The 16,656-nt window shown below is 53.5% G+C and overlaps 1 protein-coding gene across 1 annotated transcript; it reads right to left on the bottom strand.

Annotated features, from left to right (window-relative positions):
• Positions 1 to 5,738: 5,738 nt before the first annotated feature.
• On the bottom strand, positions 5,739 to 8,252 carry Cd248 (CD248 molecule). The gene has a single exon (XM_038340767.1). The coding sequence runs from the start codon at positions 8,249 to 8,251 to the stop codon at positions 5,957 to 5,959; it is 2,295 nt and encodes a 764-aa protein (XP_038196695.1). The 5' UTR covers position 8,252; the 3' UTR covers positions 5,739 to 5,956.
• Between the last annotated feature and the right edge of the window lie 8,404 nt (positions 8,253 to 16,656).

Here is a 16,656-nt window from a genome sequence, read left to right as displayed (position 1 = left end):
GTGTCCTGATCTCTAGAGGAGTCTGATCATGGCAGGGTTTCATGAAAAACTGAGGAGATGAGTAACCAGGTAGATGAGTAGTAAATTGTGGGTGTACTAACTCTTATAGAAGGCCCCTCGTTTTTAGACAAGCAGGCAAACACAGGGCAATCAGAAAACTTGCCTAAGGTCCCCCAACCATGAAGTTACAAAACTGGAACCTACCCCAACCTGTGTGATGTAGAGAACCAGCTCCTAGTACTGACGGTCTTGTGAAAATCCCTGATCTATCAAAAACCTCTTCTAAGCTTGAACTGCAGAGCCCTCCCACCACAGCGTGTTTGGACACACTATTCAGATCCCATGTTCATAGGAAATGCTTTATTTCCAGCATCTCTCCAACCCAAGCTACAGCTGATTAACTTCATACTGAGAGAAGTCATCAATCCCAGTATCATCAGCCGGAGAATCTTCCATATGCAATCTCATCCCTAAAGCTCTTGGAGCTGGGAGTATTTGGGCAAGTGCTTGCCTGGAAAATATGTGGACCTGAGTTCAAATCCCCAGGACCCAGTAGTGCTTGCTCATGATGCTAGCGCCGGGGAAGAAGAGCCCTGGAGGACCCCTGAGGCTCCTTGGACAGCCAGCCCCAGGACCCAGTGAGAGACCCTGTCTCCAAAGGTAAGGTAGACAGTCTCCAAGGAAGGACACCCACGTTGTCAACACCCACCCAGCATTGACCTCTGACCTCTACACATGCACCTACACACACACACACACACACACACACACTCACACGTACCTCCTTTGTTAGTTATCTGTCTTAATGCTGTGACCAAAGCAGCCTGAGAAAGGAAGGGTTGATTCGGGCTAACAGTTTCAAGGTACAGTCGTGGCGGGGAGGCACAGCAGCAAGACTTGAGGCAGCGGGAGAAAGAGGAGAGAGATACCTGCTGCCCTTAGCTCCCTTTGGTTAAAGGGACTCCAGTCCATGGCATGGCACCGCCCCATTCAGGGTCGGTCTTCCCAGCTCAATAACCAAATCTAGGCAACCCCTCTGAGACACACCCGAAGGATCGCTTCCTTGGCAATGCTAAGTCCCATCAAGTTTATGGTGGAGATCACAACTGGGCATACACAAGCACACACACCTCTCAGAAACTTAAAAATAATTAAAGCCAGTTTTTGGGAGGTAGGTATTTTTTCTAATTTAGAGACACAGCTGTCTGATCTGGCCAGACTCAGATGTGGGGATCTGGGACAGCAAGATGGCTCAATAGAGGCACTTGCCACCAAGCCTGATGACCTGAATTCACTCCCACAAGTTGTCATCTGACTTCCACATTTTTTTAATATTTATTTATTATGTATACAATATTCTGTGTGTATGCCTGCAGGCCAGAAGAGAGCACCAGACCCCATTACAGATGGTTGTGAGCCACCATGTGGTTGCTGGGAATTGAACTCAGGACCTTTGGAAGAGCAGGCAATGCTCTTAACCTCTGAGCCATCTCTCCAGCCCCTGACTTCCACATTTTTTGATATGGTGATCACACCCCCAAGTACACAATAAATAAATAAATAAATAAATAAATAAATACTTGAGAAAAATTCAAAGATCACAGAATCTTGGATTTGCCTTCCGTTTCTGCTTTGGTCTCTAACTCAAGCAATGCCTTCAGTTTTCCTATCTGTTTGATGGTAATAAGAACGGTATCTAAAGCCGGGTAGTAGTAGCACGTGCTTTTAATTTCAACACTCAGGAGGCAGAGATGGGCGGATCTCTGTGAGTTCAAGGTCAGCCTGGTTTATAGAGTGAGTTCCAGGACAGGCTCCAAAGCTACAGAGAAACCCTGTCTCTTCTGTCTCAAAAAACAAAACCTAACAAGACAAATGGTATCCAAATCCAGGCAGTGGTGATGCACATCTTTGATCCCAAGGCTCAGGAGACAGAACAGGTAGATCTCTGTGAGTATGAGGCTGGCAAGTTCTAGGACAGCCAGGGCTACACAGTGAAACCCTGTGTCCCCGCCCCGCAATAGCATCTAAATCATGGATGTCCTCCACTGTAGCAATCAATTGAGTCAGGTGTGTCTTGGACTAGGAATGGGCAGGAAATTCCCTGCTATTCCAGGTAAGGCACTGCAGTTGGATGGAGCCTTACCTGTAAAGACTTGCAAGTCTCTGAGCATGAAGCTGTCCTAGGGGGCTATGGGATTGGTGAGCACTTGAACTTTACCACTAACTAAAGCATATTGGGAAAGGGTGCCCCGCAGAAGCCTTCTAGGTGATAATGGTTCCTCCACCGCCTGTAGTCGGCCCTAGTGATACTTGAAATGGTTCTATGGAACCCTGAGGACTTCTGCCCTCTAAAACATGCTCTCATGATGGAGTGGATGGAAGTGGTTTTAGGTCGTGTTTAGGCTTAGAGAATCTCCTGAGGTTCTGGTTGATGTCAACACTTCCCTAAAAACTACCACCTTGGGCTTCCAAACAGGGCTTCAGAGCCTGAAACCATACCCAGAGACAGTAAACACCTGAATGTCAGAGCACTTACTGGAGCGACCAGGGGCCAGTTCCAAGCATTCTGGGCTCCCAGATGAGAAGGTGTGCTTTCTCCTCTGCTAACAGGATCATGTGGAGGGACAATTAGAGTCCCACCAGTCAAATTAAAGGTTTTTCAGGACCACTTGATAGGGTGGCTTGACTACTAAAGTCAAGCACCCTTGGGTACAGAATCCCAAACAGAAGGATAAATATGTGTCTTGTGGGGCAGGGGAAGCTGAAGATATTTAAGTAGCACAAACAAATCAAGTAATTATTGAATGATTAATATGCCTTTTAGATTTTATTTATTTTTCTTTTATATGCACTAGTGTTTTGCCAAGGGTGTCAGTTCCCCTGGAACTGGAGTTACAGACAGTTGTGAGCTGCCATGCGGGTGTTGGGAATTGAATCAGGTCCTCTGGAAGAGCAGTCAGTGCTCTTAACCACCGAGTCATCTCTCGGGCCCCCTAGTATGCTTTTTAGATCCTCCGGGTGGCCTGCAAGTCCGTGGTGCGAAAGCCAGGTGGCGCTAAATGGCCATTCATTGACACTGCCCGGCTCTCTTATCGTAGGTAAGAAGAAGGGCTCCAGGGACAGGTTCAGGGGCACTGGGAGTAGAGATCAGAGGATTGGAAAGGAGAGTCTCTCTCTCCATTCAGGGAGGCGGGGTCGAGATGGGGGGGGATTAACCACAAGGGCGGGGCGGACCATTAGTGGACAGGTAGGGTTTCTTTCCCAGAATGGACGGTACTTCTGGGAAGTCCGGAGAAAGGGCATCATCATCATTATCATCATCATCATCATCATCATCATCATCATCATTATTATTATTTCTCTATTTATTTTTGGGTTTTCGAGACAGGGTTTCTCTGTGTAATAGCCCTGACTGTCCAGGAACTCTCTTTTTAGACCAGGCTGGCCTTGAACTCAAAGATACCCCGCTTGCTTCTGCTTCCTGAGTGCTGGGATTAAAGGCGTGCACCACCACCGTCTAGCCGGCTACAGGGCATATGCTTCTTAAATTTTTTGTTTTGTATTGGCGATAATGGACCCATGGAGGTCACAGGGTAACTTGCGGGAGTCTTCTTTACTTCCACCATGTGGGTCCCACGTCAGGATTGACAGCAGTATCCATTGAGCCACCTTGAGGCCTTTAAAGGGCTTCTTTGGGTGGACCCGATTTAAAGCATTTATTAAAAGGCGTGGCTTGTGAGCATCTTCATAGCGCAGGGCAGAGGAGGGGTTCGGTTACCTGGAAGTAGTTCCGCCGGCGTGAGCTCAGTGAGGGGGGCGGAGTCTGAAGAGCTTCTGGGCAACTCTGTTTCCCTGGAGGGCGGAGTTTGCTTGCGTCTCCTAGGAACAGAGTTTGTATCTCAGAGTAATTGCGTGAGAATGTGCAAATTCTGGGCGGAGTTCATACCTCGGGGAAGACAGGATTTATAAACTCTTGTCTCCGCTTCTGTCCAGATGTGGGGACACCGCTTGTCACTTTTGGGCGGGGCCCTGGCGGAGCTGATAGGGCAGAGGGGCAGGCAATAGCTCTGAAGGCATTTTTGAGCTGGCAAGGGGCGAAGTTCTTGCTTTGAAGGGCGGGGCCTCTGGAGAGTTTTCTTCCCCTCCAAGGGGTGTGGTTCGTGGGCCGGAGGGGCGGGGCTGATAACCTAAGCATCCTCCGCCCGGGTGAGGTGAAGCGCAGCCTGGGAGTTAATGGGCGGAGCCTGAGACTCAGCTTTCGGACTAGGCGGAGTCTGGGTCTGGGCGCAGGCGGGGGCTCTGCCCTGGGAGGCCGTCTGTTTAGGCCCGCACGCAGCTCCGCATCTGGTGCTCATTACCAGATGACAAAGAGCCGGCTCTGGGCCCCCTTCCCTACACCCATCCTCCCGCGGACTGCAGCGCATTTAACTCTTTCTTTCCCTCAGGGTGCCATCGACACTCTGCTAGGGGTCACGGGAAGAAGCTTCAGGCCTCTGTCCCAGCAGGCGGTGTCATTCCATAAGTGATACCTGCATCTCCTTACACCCAGGCTTTCTAGAAAACCAGGCGACCTCCCTCCATTCCATCCATCAACCTCCCCCCCTCACCCGCCCCTTCGACTGCGTCTTCGAGGTTAGAGCTGGGAAGGATCTGGCAGGGGCGTCTGGTTTGAGTTAGGGGAACGTGAGAGTGGCTACCCCGGCGATGCGTTCCCTCCGCCCCCTCTGTTAACCCCCACTCCCAGTTGGTCCCCAGCTCCACACCCGTTCTCCTGATCTCCTAAGGTACAATCTTAGGGCGAGAATGTGGCATAGGGATTTCGGGTAGAGAAAGGGCGCCGGGCCACCCCTCCTCACCTGCCTGGGGCGGGGGTGCGGTTTTGCCCAGTCATAATTAGAGGCCTCAAGAGGGCTGAGCTGAAAAATTATAGAGGTGGTGGAACCGGCGCCTCCTTCTTCCAGGTCTCGTCCCTTCCCCCCCCCCCCCCCTCCCAGGACAATCAGTTGAGGATGACGGGGAGGTTATCCCATACTCGGTGATTTTTGACCAGACAGTTCCTCGGTTCTTAGGACACCAGCCCTGAATATCCTGGGTCTTCTCTCAAGCTAGGGTCTTCTGGCTTCTCTCCTAGCAGCTCCATTTTCACTCAACAGAGTGAAGGGTAAAGTGTGGCCTCTAATGGGAAGGTCTTGTTTCTAAGTGGACCCAGGGAGCTAGAACTGGGCTTTTCTTCCTCAGCCTCCTGGGTATCTATTCTTTCCTCCTCCCCTACTACCTCCTATAAAGGAGGAGTCCCTACAACCATAGGGTGGTAGCATCCTTGGGTGACCCTGATTCCCCCCACCTAGACTTCTGGGCAGCCTATGACATTGTAAAGAATGCTCAGAAGAAAGTTCAGAAATGCCAACCACTGGAGACCCTGCTGTGCTCTGAATCTCCAATGCCCTCTGACCGGTGACTCCCAAACCCCAGTTGGAGTCCAGTTCATCAGAATCCCTCATCTCAAGGTCTTCCCTGCTTTTCTTTGCATTTTAATAAAAAGAGCAAATATGGACTTTCTTCCCTGCCAAATCTCTAGAATCCTGGACTTGCCAGCCCTCAGCTCATTTCACGGAAAATTTTGAAGCATACCTCCTCTAAAGAATTCTTACCTTACCTATGTAAATGGAAGGGAACTCTATATCCCTCCCACAAGTTCTCTCAGGCCCTCCCCTCAGGCATCAGTGGGGGTCAGGAGCTTTGGGTGAGGTTGGCACCCCATTTATTGGAGAAGATCCCAGCACCCACCCCTTGAGGTCCTGGAGGCCTTGGTGTCTCCTTTGCCATGAATGCTGGGCCCAAGGAGCAGAATTCTTTCTGTCCATCTGGGTAGTCCCCATAAGTCCCTGGTGCGGTCTCATCCATGTGTCCAAAGCAAGTCCCTTCCTCCTACCCCAGAAGGGGTATCTGTGCCCCATCACACACTGGTTCTGCAGGTCTGTACCCCTGTAAGGCTGCCTCTGGGGGGCATGGGTTCTGTTGGGTTCTTGCTCCCAGCTTGTGTGACCCAGCGATAGCAGTCAGTGATGCGTTTGTTGGGGGCGTGGGGGCCACAGCGGGTACAGTACACGATGCCCAGTGCAAGCAGGACCACCACGAAGACACACGTGGGTACCAGGAGTGCCACCAGCAGCCACCGGTCATCCCTCTGACTTTGGTCTGCAAGACCCGCCTCTGCCAGGGCTGTTGGAGCTGCTGTAGGGGCCACCGAGGGCAGCCATGGCACCAGTTTGGGACTGGGAGCTCCTTCCCTCGGGAATGGAGGGGCTCTGGAATAGGGACGTGTAGAGCTGATAGTTGAGGTCTGGTTAATGGGGCTCTGAGGGGGAAGAGGAGACGGGAGGGCCGGAGGATGGGTGGCAGCAGGCACAGGGGCTTCGTGGGCAGAGGACTTAGAGGGGCTAGGCAGAGAGGGCTGGACAGCTGAGATAGAAAGCTGAGGAGCCTGGGTTCTGATGCCTGAAACATCTGGGGCCAGGGGGCGTTGATGAGCTTTAGAAGTGGTATCCCCGGGGTCAAGGTTAGGTGGAACTGAAGGCAAGTAACTGATCCTGTGGGTGTCTGGAGACAGAGGGGACTGGTGGGGAGGGAATACTTGGGGATATCTGCTTGAGATAGTCGGGGGCTGGTAAGCAGGAGGCCGCGCTGGGTGAGTGGTTGAGATAATCCCAGGCTTGTAGCCAAAAGGCAGGTCTGGATAATTGGCCTTGATTTTGGGGATCCGGTACTCAGGGAGCACAGCTGGAGGTGTGCTAGGGGCCATGGCAGGTGGGTGGACAGGGCTGAGGGCTGGGTGCGTGGCTGAAATAACAGAAGTCTTGTGGGCAGAAGGCAATGTGGGTTCCATGGCAGAGATCACCATGGGCCGTGTGGCAGAGACCACCGAGGAGTGGTAGGGGCCCCTGGGGGCACTGAGTGGCGGTGGCCAGGTAGGCTCCAGGTACAATCTCTGAGGCTCTCCATCCTGTGGGAAATTGGGCCTATAGGCCAGGCCAAAGTCAGGTGGTTGTGTAGGCGCCATCCATAGAACCCTCTGTTCCTCAGTCCAGGTGCCATCAAAGACCTCCCAGGCTTCCTCTTCATCCTCCCCTTCTTCTCCATCATCCAGCAACTCATCTCTGAGGTCCTGGGAAGCCTGGGCACCCATGGCTCCTGCAGGGCTACAACTGATGCCATCTGCCTCAAGCTCATGACCTTCACTGCAATAGCACTCAAAGCCACCAACATAGTTGACACACATCTGCTGGCATACTCCAGCAATCTGGCACTCATCCGTGTCCACGCAGCGGTGTGGCTCATCCTCAGCTGGCCGAAAGCCCAGACGACAGTGGCAGCTATAGCCTTGTGGCCCACCAGGCTCACACTGCTGCTCACAGGGGGCCTGCGCACAGGGGTCTTCACAACTGTGCCCATCTGCGGCGAGCCGGAAGCCTTCACTGCAGCGGCAGGACACACCACCATCCACCTCTTCCACACACTCGTGTTCGCAGCCCCCATTGTCAGGACCACAGCCAGTCCCTGGGCACAGGGGGCCAGCCTGGGACCAACCAACACCACCTGAAGGTTGTTTCACGCACAGCAGAGAGGCTCCCCTTCCAGCCTGGCACTGCACAGCTGCCACGGAGCCAAAGGGCAGCCACTCGAACTCGCTGGAAACCAGGTTGAAGGGCGTGGTGTAGACAGCTGGGCCTGCTTGGCCCACCTCAACCGGCAAGGCAGGGCAGGCACCCTCAAAACCAAACTGGCAGAGGTAGCCATCGACAGCCAGTGTACAGGAGCCTTCGAGCCAGCGATGTTCTCCACTGGCCTCAAGGGCAGCACAGCGCTGGGCCGGGCAGGGTCCTTCCGTAGCCGGCTGGGCCCAGTTGGTGAAGGCGGTGTCCTGGTCTCCCGTGGTCCATATGAAGCCCCGCAGTGGGCGCTGCGGCTGGCATTGTCGAGCCTGCCGCTGCAGCCCTATCCACAGCAGCCCGTTGGCCGGCCCGACGCCCACCAGGCTGTCCACACGCCTGGCCTCCTCCGGGGTCCGCGGCGTGGCCAGGTTACCCCCCAACTCGCGGCACGCCCGCCAAGCTTCTAGGAAGGTGCGGCGCCGGGGAAAGAGCGCGTAGCAACTGCCCGGGCCGCAGACGGCTCGGGGCTCGGGTATCCAGGGGGCCTGGCCCAGTGCGGGCACCGCGGCCGCCCAGGACAGCAGCAGGCGCAGCAGCATCGCGACGCCCCCCGACTGGCCCGGCTCGGGTCCGCTGCTGCTCTTGACAGAGGGAGGGATCAAGGCCTCCGGCGGGAGGGCCGGGGGGCGGGCCCTGCGGACTCAAGCCTTGTAAGGAGTGGGTTGGGGAGGCTGCCAGCTCCCCTGCTAGCTCCCCGGGGGCTGTTGGAGCAGGAAGCAGTGGGGTGGGGGGTTCTGGGGTGAGAGGAGCAGGGCAGAGGAGGGGAGGAGGTGCAGTTAACTAACGGGCTACCTCAGGCCTTACAGAGCTGAGAGTCAGGGAAAAGGGGAACTGCCTGCCTGAGAGGCATCCTTAGTCAGCCCTCTGAAACTTCAGCGGGATCTGCAGCTAAGGCAGCTGGGGTGAAGTTGTCTTCCTGAGAGACTCGTGGAGACCCGAATCTGGATTCACCAGCATCAGTATGTGGCTGCGCTCTCAGCTCAGCGACTTGCTCGGGCCAGCCCTTTCCCATCACAGTATGTATGCAGACTCCTCTTCCAACTCCTGGCAAGAGCATCCTCTCTGACACCCTGTCTATCTCAGGCGGCCAAATCCCAGTCTCATACATGCAGTCTTCCTGTCATGCTATGCCCTTAGGTGGACAGGCAAGGGCAAGGAGGATGTGGCATGCTAAATAGTCTAACCTATGAAGCTCCTCCCATTCCTGCCAGGCCCTACATGAGAATCAACTTGATAACCCCCATGCGGAGAATGGAGAACCTCAACCAGACATGTATTTGATGAGCCCCTTTGCTCAGCCTATCTCACTCCCAAGTTTTCTGGCTCCAACAGGACCAGCATTAGGGGTTAGTGAGTGAGGAGGAGGCCAAGGGCTGCCGCTTTGCTTCCTTACCCTGGCTCAGTCAGGGGCCCTGGGAACCTGGACTTAGAGGGGGAGGAGGCAGCCCCCAAACAGGAAATGCCTCTCTGGGCTCCTGCAGCCAGAGGGCAGGGTGCAGGATTCTGGGCTAAGTGGAGGCTGGGTTATATGCAGGGCAAGCAGGCTGCTTATGAGGGGACCGGTGCAAGGCCATGTATGGGCATGGGGTACACAATGGGATAGGCATGTATGACACAGGCATCATATTGCCCTCCCTGCTCCCAGGGCCTGCTGCATTGCCTGACCGGGGTCCTCTTCCCGCCCTTCCTAGAAGCCTCTGGAAGTTTGTGCACTGGGCTAAGCACCCAGGATGGCCCCTGAGACTCTGTCTGAAGGATTAATGCCTGCATTTTCTATTTACTCTTTTTTATTAGTATTATTTTATCATTATTATTATTATTGGTTTTTTTTGTTGTTGTTGTTGTTTTTGGAGCCAGAGTTTCTCTGTGTAGCCCTGACTGTTCTGGAACTTGCTCTGTAGACTGGGCTGACCTCGAACACTGAGATCCTACCTCTGTCTTCCAAGTGCTGGGATTAAAGGCATGTGCCACCATTGCCTGGCTATTTATTATTTTTTTTTTAAGAGAAGGAATTTGCTGTGTTGCCAAGGCTGGCCCCAAACTCCTGGGTTTTGAGTAGCTGGTACTACAGTCACCCAACACCAGGTAATCCTTTTATACTCTTGTTTTTTATTTTAATATTTTCAATTTTATTTTCTGTTTATGAGTGTTTTGCTGCATATATGCATCTGTACCGTGTACAAAACTGGTACTCCTCAGAAGTCAGAGAAGGCCATCAAATTCCCTGGAACTGGAGTTACAGGTAGTTGTAAACTACCATGTGGGTGCTGGGACCCAAACATGGGTCCTCTGCAAGAGCAACAAATACTCTTAGCCACTGAGCCCTTTCTAAGCCCTTGTTTTTGATTTTTGAGGCAAGGTCTCACGTAGCATAGGCTGAGCTGGATCTCACTCAGTCAAAGCCGATCTTGAACCCCTGCTCTGCCTAGGTCCTGGTGCCTGGCTTTAACACCTTATGCTTTATATTTTTAGCAGATTTTTGAGCCAGCTGGGGATGTGGCTTAGTGGTCCTGGGTTGGATTCCTAGCACTGAATACCTTTTGAGCCATGGATGAGAGAGATTTCTTCTTGGGACACTGCCCTAGTCCAGATGTTATCACTCTGACGCTGATCCATGTGAATCAGAGACTGTCTCTGAGCCTTCATTGCTCCACCCCACCCAACCCCGTTTTGTTGATGTCATTTTGTTTTGTTGGTCTTTGTTTTTAAGACTGGTTCTCACTATATAGCTCTGGCTGGCCTGGAACTCATGGAGATGCAGCTGCCTATTTTAGGATTGAGTGTGTGACACCACACAGGCTCTCCTCTCTTCTCTTTTGTTTATTCCACTTTCCTTTCTCTTCTCTTCCTTTTCTTTCCTTCCCCCTCTTCCCTTTCGTTGAGTCCAGGTCTTATTGTGCAGCAGTATCAGGGTTACAGGCGAAGGCCACCATGCCTGGCTTCCAGTTTTTGCATCTACGTATGGGGATAAATGTGTCGACATCTTGCAGCTCAGCCGGACTATTGGATCACAGCACTCCCTATGCGCAAATATGTTTTGTCAACTTCAGAGCACAAGACAAATGTTCAGTAGTCTGAGCAAATCTAGACGCCAATGGGGATCAAAGCCGCTTTCACAAACCAGCTCAGAGTGCCCAGGCTGGCCCTGCGGATGCAGCCAGTCTGTGAGAACCACCGTTTATACAGCACTTGCCTTATGCTAGGAAGTCTTGTGCTGAAAGCACACAGGGTTACTCCCCTTCTCAGGAGAGCAGAGTCCATTCTTGCATTGGTGCAGGAGCCAAACCTGAGCTCATCCTTCACTCCTCTTTCTCCCACACCCCTTGTCCAGGAACTCAGCACATCCCGTTAGCGTCATTTTCAAAAACCGCATCAACAGTGTGAGCACTTACAGTACCGCCTTTCCCTTCCCATAGGTCCCAGCCACTGCTGCGTCTCCTGTCTAGAGCTTTGTAATTCTCTCGCTCCCTTTCCTGCAGCATCCAAATGCTCTATCTTTCACGAAGACTCAGCTGAGTCAGCAGAGTCCCTGACCACACTCCCCCACAACCCTCCTCTCTCCCACTCCCCCTACCTCCCACCCCTCACTGATTACTCTCTGTCCTCGTATATTCTTTGTTAAGTCTCATAGGACCTGACTCCAGCCAGAACCCCTCACCTGTGGTTGGCATTATGGATACTCAGGACTAGATGATAGCAGTTATGAGTGGGTTGCTCTGTGCCTGACTTTGGCTCCTTCCAGTTAGGACAACACAAACGAATCTGCAGATATTGCCAAATGTCACATGCCCAGTGGAGAACCTCTGTCCTGGAGACTGTGAGCTCCACAGCAGCAGGCTCATCATGTTCCCTACTGTGCCACAAAGCCTGGAAAGTTCCAGGCCCAGAGACTTTGCTTAGTAAGAATATGTTCCTAGGGTTGGTGGTACATGGCTGAAATCGCTCTAGAGGTGGAAACTGAGAGTGGGAGCTCGAGGTGAAGCCAGGTGGCACACGCCTTTAATCCAAGCAGAGGCAGCGGATCTGAGTTTGAGGCCAGCCTGGTCTACAAGAGAGAGTTTCAGGACAGCCAGGGATACACAAAGAAACCGTGCCTCAGAAAAAGGAAGAAAGGAAGGAAAGAAGAAAGAAAATAAACAAAACCCTGTCTTAAAATAAAAAAATAAATGAAAAGGTTGCGGTGAACACAGAGAAGGGAAGAACCACTCCTGAAGATGCCACTGGGAAGCTGGGATGTGCCTGGATCCAAAGCCTGCTTGCTCTCGGCACTCACACTTGCTAGCTACCCTTTTGAAACAGGACTCTCCTGGTGGTGTGCTTGTCTTTTTGTAGATGGGGAAACTGAGGCTTTGAGAGTCTTACAGGGAGTTAGCAGCAGGGCTCAGCCTGGAACCCGGAGCTCCTGATTCCCACCCACTGGTCTTCCAGCAGAGTGCCTGTGCTATCTTCTGAGCAGAGGCTGAGTGTGGTACACCAGGAAGATGGTCAGGAAGAAGGCTAGCTCTGGAGCCAGGAAGATGGCCAGGAAGAAGGCTAGCTCTGGAGCCAGGAAGATGGCCAGGAAGGCTAGCTCTGAAGCCAGGAAGGTGGCCTGGGCCGAAGGCTAGCTCTGGAGCCAGGAAGGAGGCTAGCTCTGAAGCCGTAGCTCAGATGGGTTTGGAGGATGCAAGGAACTTCCTTGCCTGGCCTGGAGAGGGGAATGGTGGGGAGCAGAGAGAGAACATCAGGCAAGGAGGAGAGGCCTGGCTTGGGAGGCTTCAAAGCTGCCCCTGAGAGGCTGGAGCTCCACTGTGGATGCCATGGGAACAGAGTCATGGCGAGGGAACTCCATGGTTGGTGGATGGTGGGTGGAGGGAACCCAAGGCCAGGGACCAGTTAGGAGACTGTTGCAATCATCTGGGAAGGGGAAGGGATCTGGCTGGAGAGCTGGGCTACAGGGCGGGCCGGGCTGGGGGAGGCAGCCTCTGGAGGTTCCTTGGGGGCGGTTCTGAGCTTGGTCCAAGGGTGTGGTGAGCCCAGTCATGCTTCGGGCAATGGCCAGTGCTGGGCGTCCAAGAAGAGACTCTAGGATGTCTGGCAAGTGGGTGGGTCAGATCAGAGGTCAGGACCCCGATTTCAGTGGAGTGTAGGATTGGGGGAGCAGACAAAGGAAGTAGAAGAAAGAGGGTCAAAGGCCAACTTCCAGATGTACTAGCTAGGCCTTCTTCTACATGGAGGGAAGCCAAGGCAGAATAAGGGGCTGAGAAGTGGATGAGGGCACACCTCTGGCTTCAACAAACCTAAAGATTTTGTGTATCAAAATAAGAGTTAGAGAGACACACTTGGGTGCCCAGTCCTCTTCCAGGTTGGGAGAAGTGGGGTGAAAGTTGCCTAAGAACTTTCCTACATAGTTCGAATGGGCAACACCATGAGCATAGCACCAAGGATCTGGAGATCAGGAGCTAGAGAGCCAGCTGGCTTAAGTTTTCTGCTGCTCTGGTTGAGTGTGATTCATATTGTTTCACCCACAGTGCAGAGAAGATGCTGATGTGACGAACAATTAAAGCTTGGGTGGGTGGATATGTGAATGGATGCATAGGGAAATGATGGACAGATGCATGGGAGGATGGACAGATACCCAGGCAGATGATGGCTAGACATGCGCATGGGTGAAGGATGCATGGCTGTGTACATGGGTGGATACACAGATGATAGGTACACGGATTCACACACACACACACACACAGCTGTATGAATATTAATGGTTAGGAGGGAGGAAGGGTTGTTAGGTGGATGGATGGATGGGTAGACCAATGTATGTATGTATGTATGTATGTATGTATGTATGTACGTATGTATGTTTGTATGGTAAGTGGAAAGATGGATAGGCAGGTAGATGTATATGTGGAAATTTTTTTTTTAGACAAAGTCTCACATATACCAAGCTAGCCTCCAACTTATTATGTAGCCAAGGATGACCTTGAATTTCGTATCTCTCTGCCTTCACCACCACGTGCTGGGATTACAGGCTTTCACCACCTGGTTTATAAAATGTTTAGATGCATGGGTAGACACAGGATATAAGCAAAGAACATATACAGGATATAAAGAAGTCTGCCTGCGTTGTCACTGCCCGCCACCTTCATGAGTGGCATGCTGAGAATGGTCTTTATGTCCCTGCCGGACGGCAGTCCAAGACGGGGACAGCTTGGGTTACCACTGCGAGAAACACATGGGAGGAGTGCCCACACACAACTGTGTTCTCTACCGGGGGCCCAGGCCAGTGTTTCCTCCTGTCTGAACTGGGGGTAGGGGGAGTGAGTGGCACGGTGTACCATCTCAAATTCTGCTCACAGTGGGAGCCAGAAGGCCAGGTCTTCCTGCTGACAGAGGTCCACTTGGGAGATGCTCTGTACAAGACAGGCACGGAAACAGAAGCCCGCGTTTTCAGGAAAACCTGTCCGGGAGATGGCTTGGGATGCAATGTGTGCGCCCAGAAGGGAAGGGGGAAGGCGGCCTAAAGAATGGCTGGCCCAGAGAGGGGCCCCATGGAACAGCTGGGTGGGGGGATTGGGTGAGATTGGGGGGTTGCCCCCCCCCCCCGGCAGGCATCCTGAAGAGCCTTGGCATGCTAGCCCGCTGAGCCAGCACATTGCTTTGTGTACAAATCACCTCTTTCCCTTTTCTCTCTTCTGTCCCCACCCCCACCTCAGTCCCTGTCTAAACCCTTCTTAAACCACCCCAGCTCTGAGCTGTCAGGAGGAAGGGCTGAGGGAGGGTGGGAGGCACCCAGTCTTGGGTGTGAGCCAGGGTGGGTGGGTGGGAGAGGATTACCCTGGGCAGTCGCAGAGTCGGGAAGGGTACGTTTGTGACCTCCTCCCCTCCCCACTGTTGGGGCCACGCCCTCTGTGCGTCTGGCAAGAGAGCCCTGCAGGGAGGGGGTCAAGCTGCTCGTGGGGACAGGATGGGTGGGAGACAGAGGTTTGGAGGACTCAAACTGGGAAGAAGGGGTGTTGGCCCTCCTCAGCATCCCTGAAGCCAAAGAATTCTGACAGCTGGGGGTAGCTGACGGTAGAGCGGGGCGAGAGGGGGGCTTTGTCAATGAAGAGTTTGAGTGCCTGTGGTTACAGGATAATGTGCTTGCGTGCACGGGCATGTGCACACACATGTATTTGCACAGCCTTGGCATGGCTAAACATGTGCACAGCTGGGTGTCCTAGCAAGTCCACACCTGGGCCCACAGCTGAGAAGGAAGCAAATGGCTCCTTGGAATATGCAATCTGTATCCAGCCCGGAGCCCAGTTCTCTCTCCTAGCAGATGCCTGACTTGAACATCTGGCCACATCTGCCCTCAAGGAAAGGAATCCTGGAACCTGTGTCTTGGTTAGAAGGGACAGCCCTGCCTGTGTTGTACAGGCAAACCCTTTTTTTTTTTTCTTTTTTCAAGACAGGGTTTCTCTGTGTAACAGCCCTAGCTGTCCTGGAACTAGCTCTTGTAGACCAGGCTGGTCTCGAACTCAGAGATCCGCCTGCCTCTGCCTCCTGGAGTGCTGGGATTAAAGGTCTGTACCACCACCACTAGACCATTGAGGACTTTTCTAATTTCATTCCCAACTGCTTGGATCTTACCCCACCACACACACCCCAGGCCTGGGTAGACAAGATGATTGGTCCCACTGACTCAGGGACTAGTTCCTTTGTGCCGCATCCTCCTCCCCCCTCCCCCACTATCCTAGTCCCAATCTCTCTGATCTCGGCAGCACCCCTCCTCTGGCCTTGCTCTGGAGGCTCTCACTGTCCCCCAGGATCCCTGCTTTTGTCTCTCCTGCCTAAGTCCTCATTTTCCTTTGTGTCTGGCGTCTCCATTTCTTCATGGATCTTCTGCCCCAAGAACTGTCCCCTGTCAACCTGGGGTCTGTCTCTTTGCTTTCGGCTTCCCTTTGTGTCTCTGCTCTATGCCTCTCATCTCTCCCCATCTGTGTAGCAGTGTCTCTGTCTTGACACCAGCCCCGGGTGGTCTAGCCTCCCTCCTCTCTCCCTGTGCTGTTTCTGGAGCTGGTTGGGGTAGAAGCCAGGTCTGGGGTCTGTGACCAGGCCAGGAAGGAGAACCCGAGCAGACATGATATTTACGTTGAGACTTCAAAGTGGAGCCCAGGCTGTGGTGGGGGTGGATGGGGGTTGGCAAGCAAAAGCCAGACTGAGGTCAGTTCATGCTCCTCCCCAGCGAGGGTCTCCTTGGTGACACACACCTCCCCCGTGGGACACCAGATCCAGAGTAGGGATGGAACGGGCTATTTTGGTGCAGAGTTCCAAGAAAGGCACTTCCTGTACCCTCACCCTGCCCCCATCTTTTTTCCTGTCACCCTGCAGCTGGGTCTGGGCAGCTTGGTCCCCCCACCTCTTGTAAGCATCCCTCAGTTGGGAACACAAGGAGTTCTGGAGATGGCAGGCAGGAGCAAAGGGTTCGATCTCAGCAAGAAAACATCCCAGGCACTGGGGCAGTCCGTGCTTTCTGGCAGAGGCTCCGCCTGGCAGGGCAGCACGGGTCTGTAACCCTATCAGCCCCACGCAATGGGACCAGACAAGTCTGGCCTTTTCCGACCTTCAGAGTCCAGCCTGAGCCGGGAGGATTCACGGAGGACTGTGAAGGTCACCTCCCCAGCTAAAGACATCCAGCTGCTAAGGCCAGGGAAGGTTTGGGGTGGGGGTGGGAGGTGAGGGGGTCCCAGCCTGGAGGGCGGGCTGACTGTCTCATCCCACAGCTCAGCTCAGGGGCCTGAGTCTCACCCAGGGGGCACCCTTCAGGGAGGGCCATCACCGTGACACTCGGATCCAAAGCCCACTCAGGCCCCCAGAGCCCCAGTTCCTGGGCCAGTGCCGGTCCCCATCCTCCAGTTCCTCCTGTGAATCAGGCTGGAATCTGATGAGCTCAGGCTGCCCCACCCAGCCTGCTTGCCTGCCTCAG

Source organism: Arvicola amphibius, chromosome 1, assembly GCF_903992535.2.
Source record: "Arvicola amphibius chromosome 1, mArvAmp1.2, whole genome shotgun sequence".
NCBI lineage: Eukaryota > Metazoa > Chordata > Mammalia > Rodentia > Cricetidae > Arvicola > Arvicola amphibius.
The sequence above is the reverse complement of the archived record's forward strand: the minus strand, read 5'-3'. Positions and strand labels throughout refer to the sequence as shown.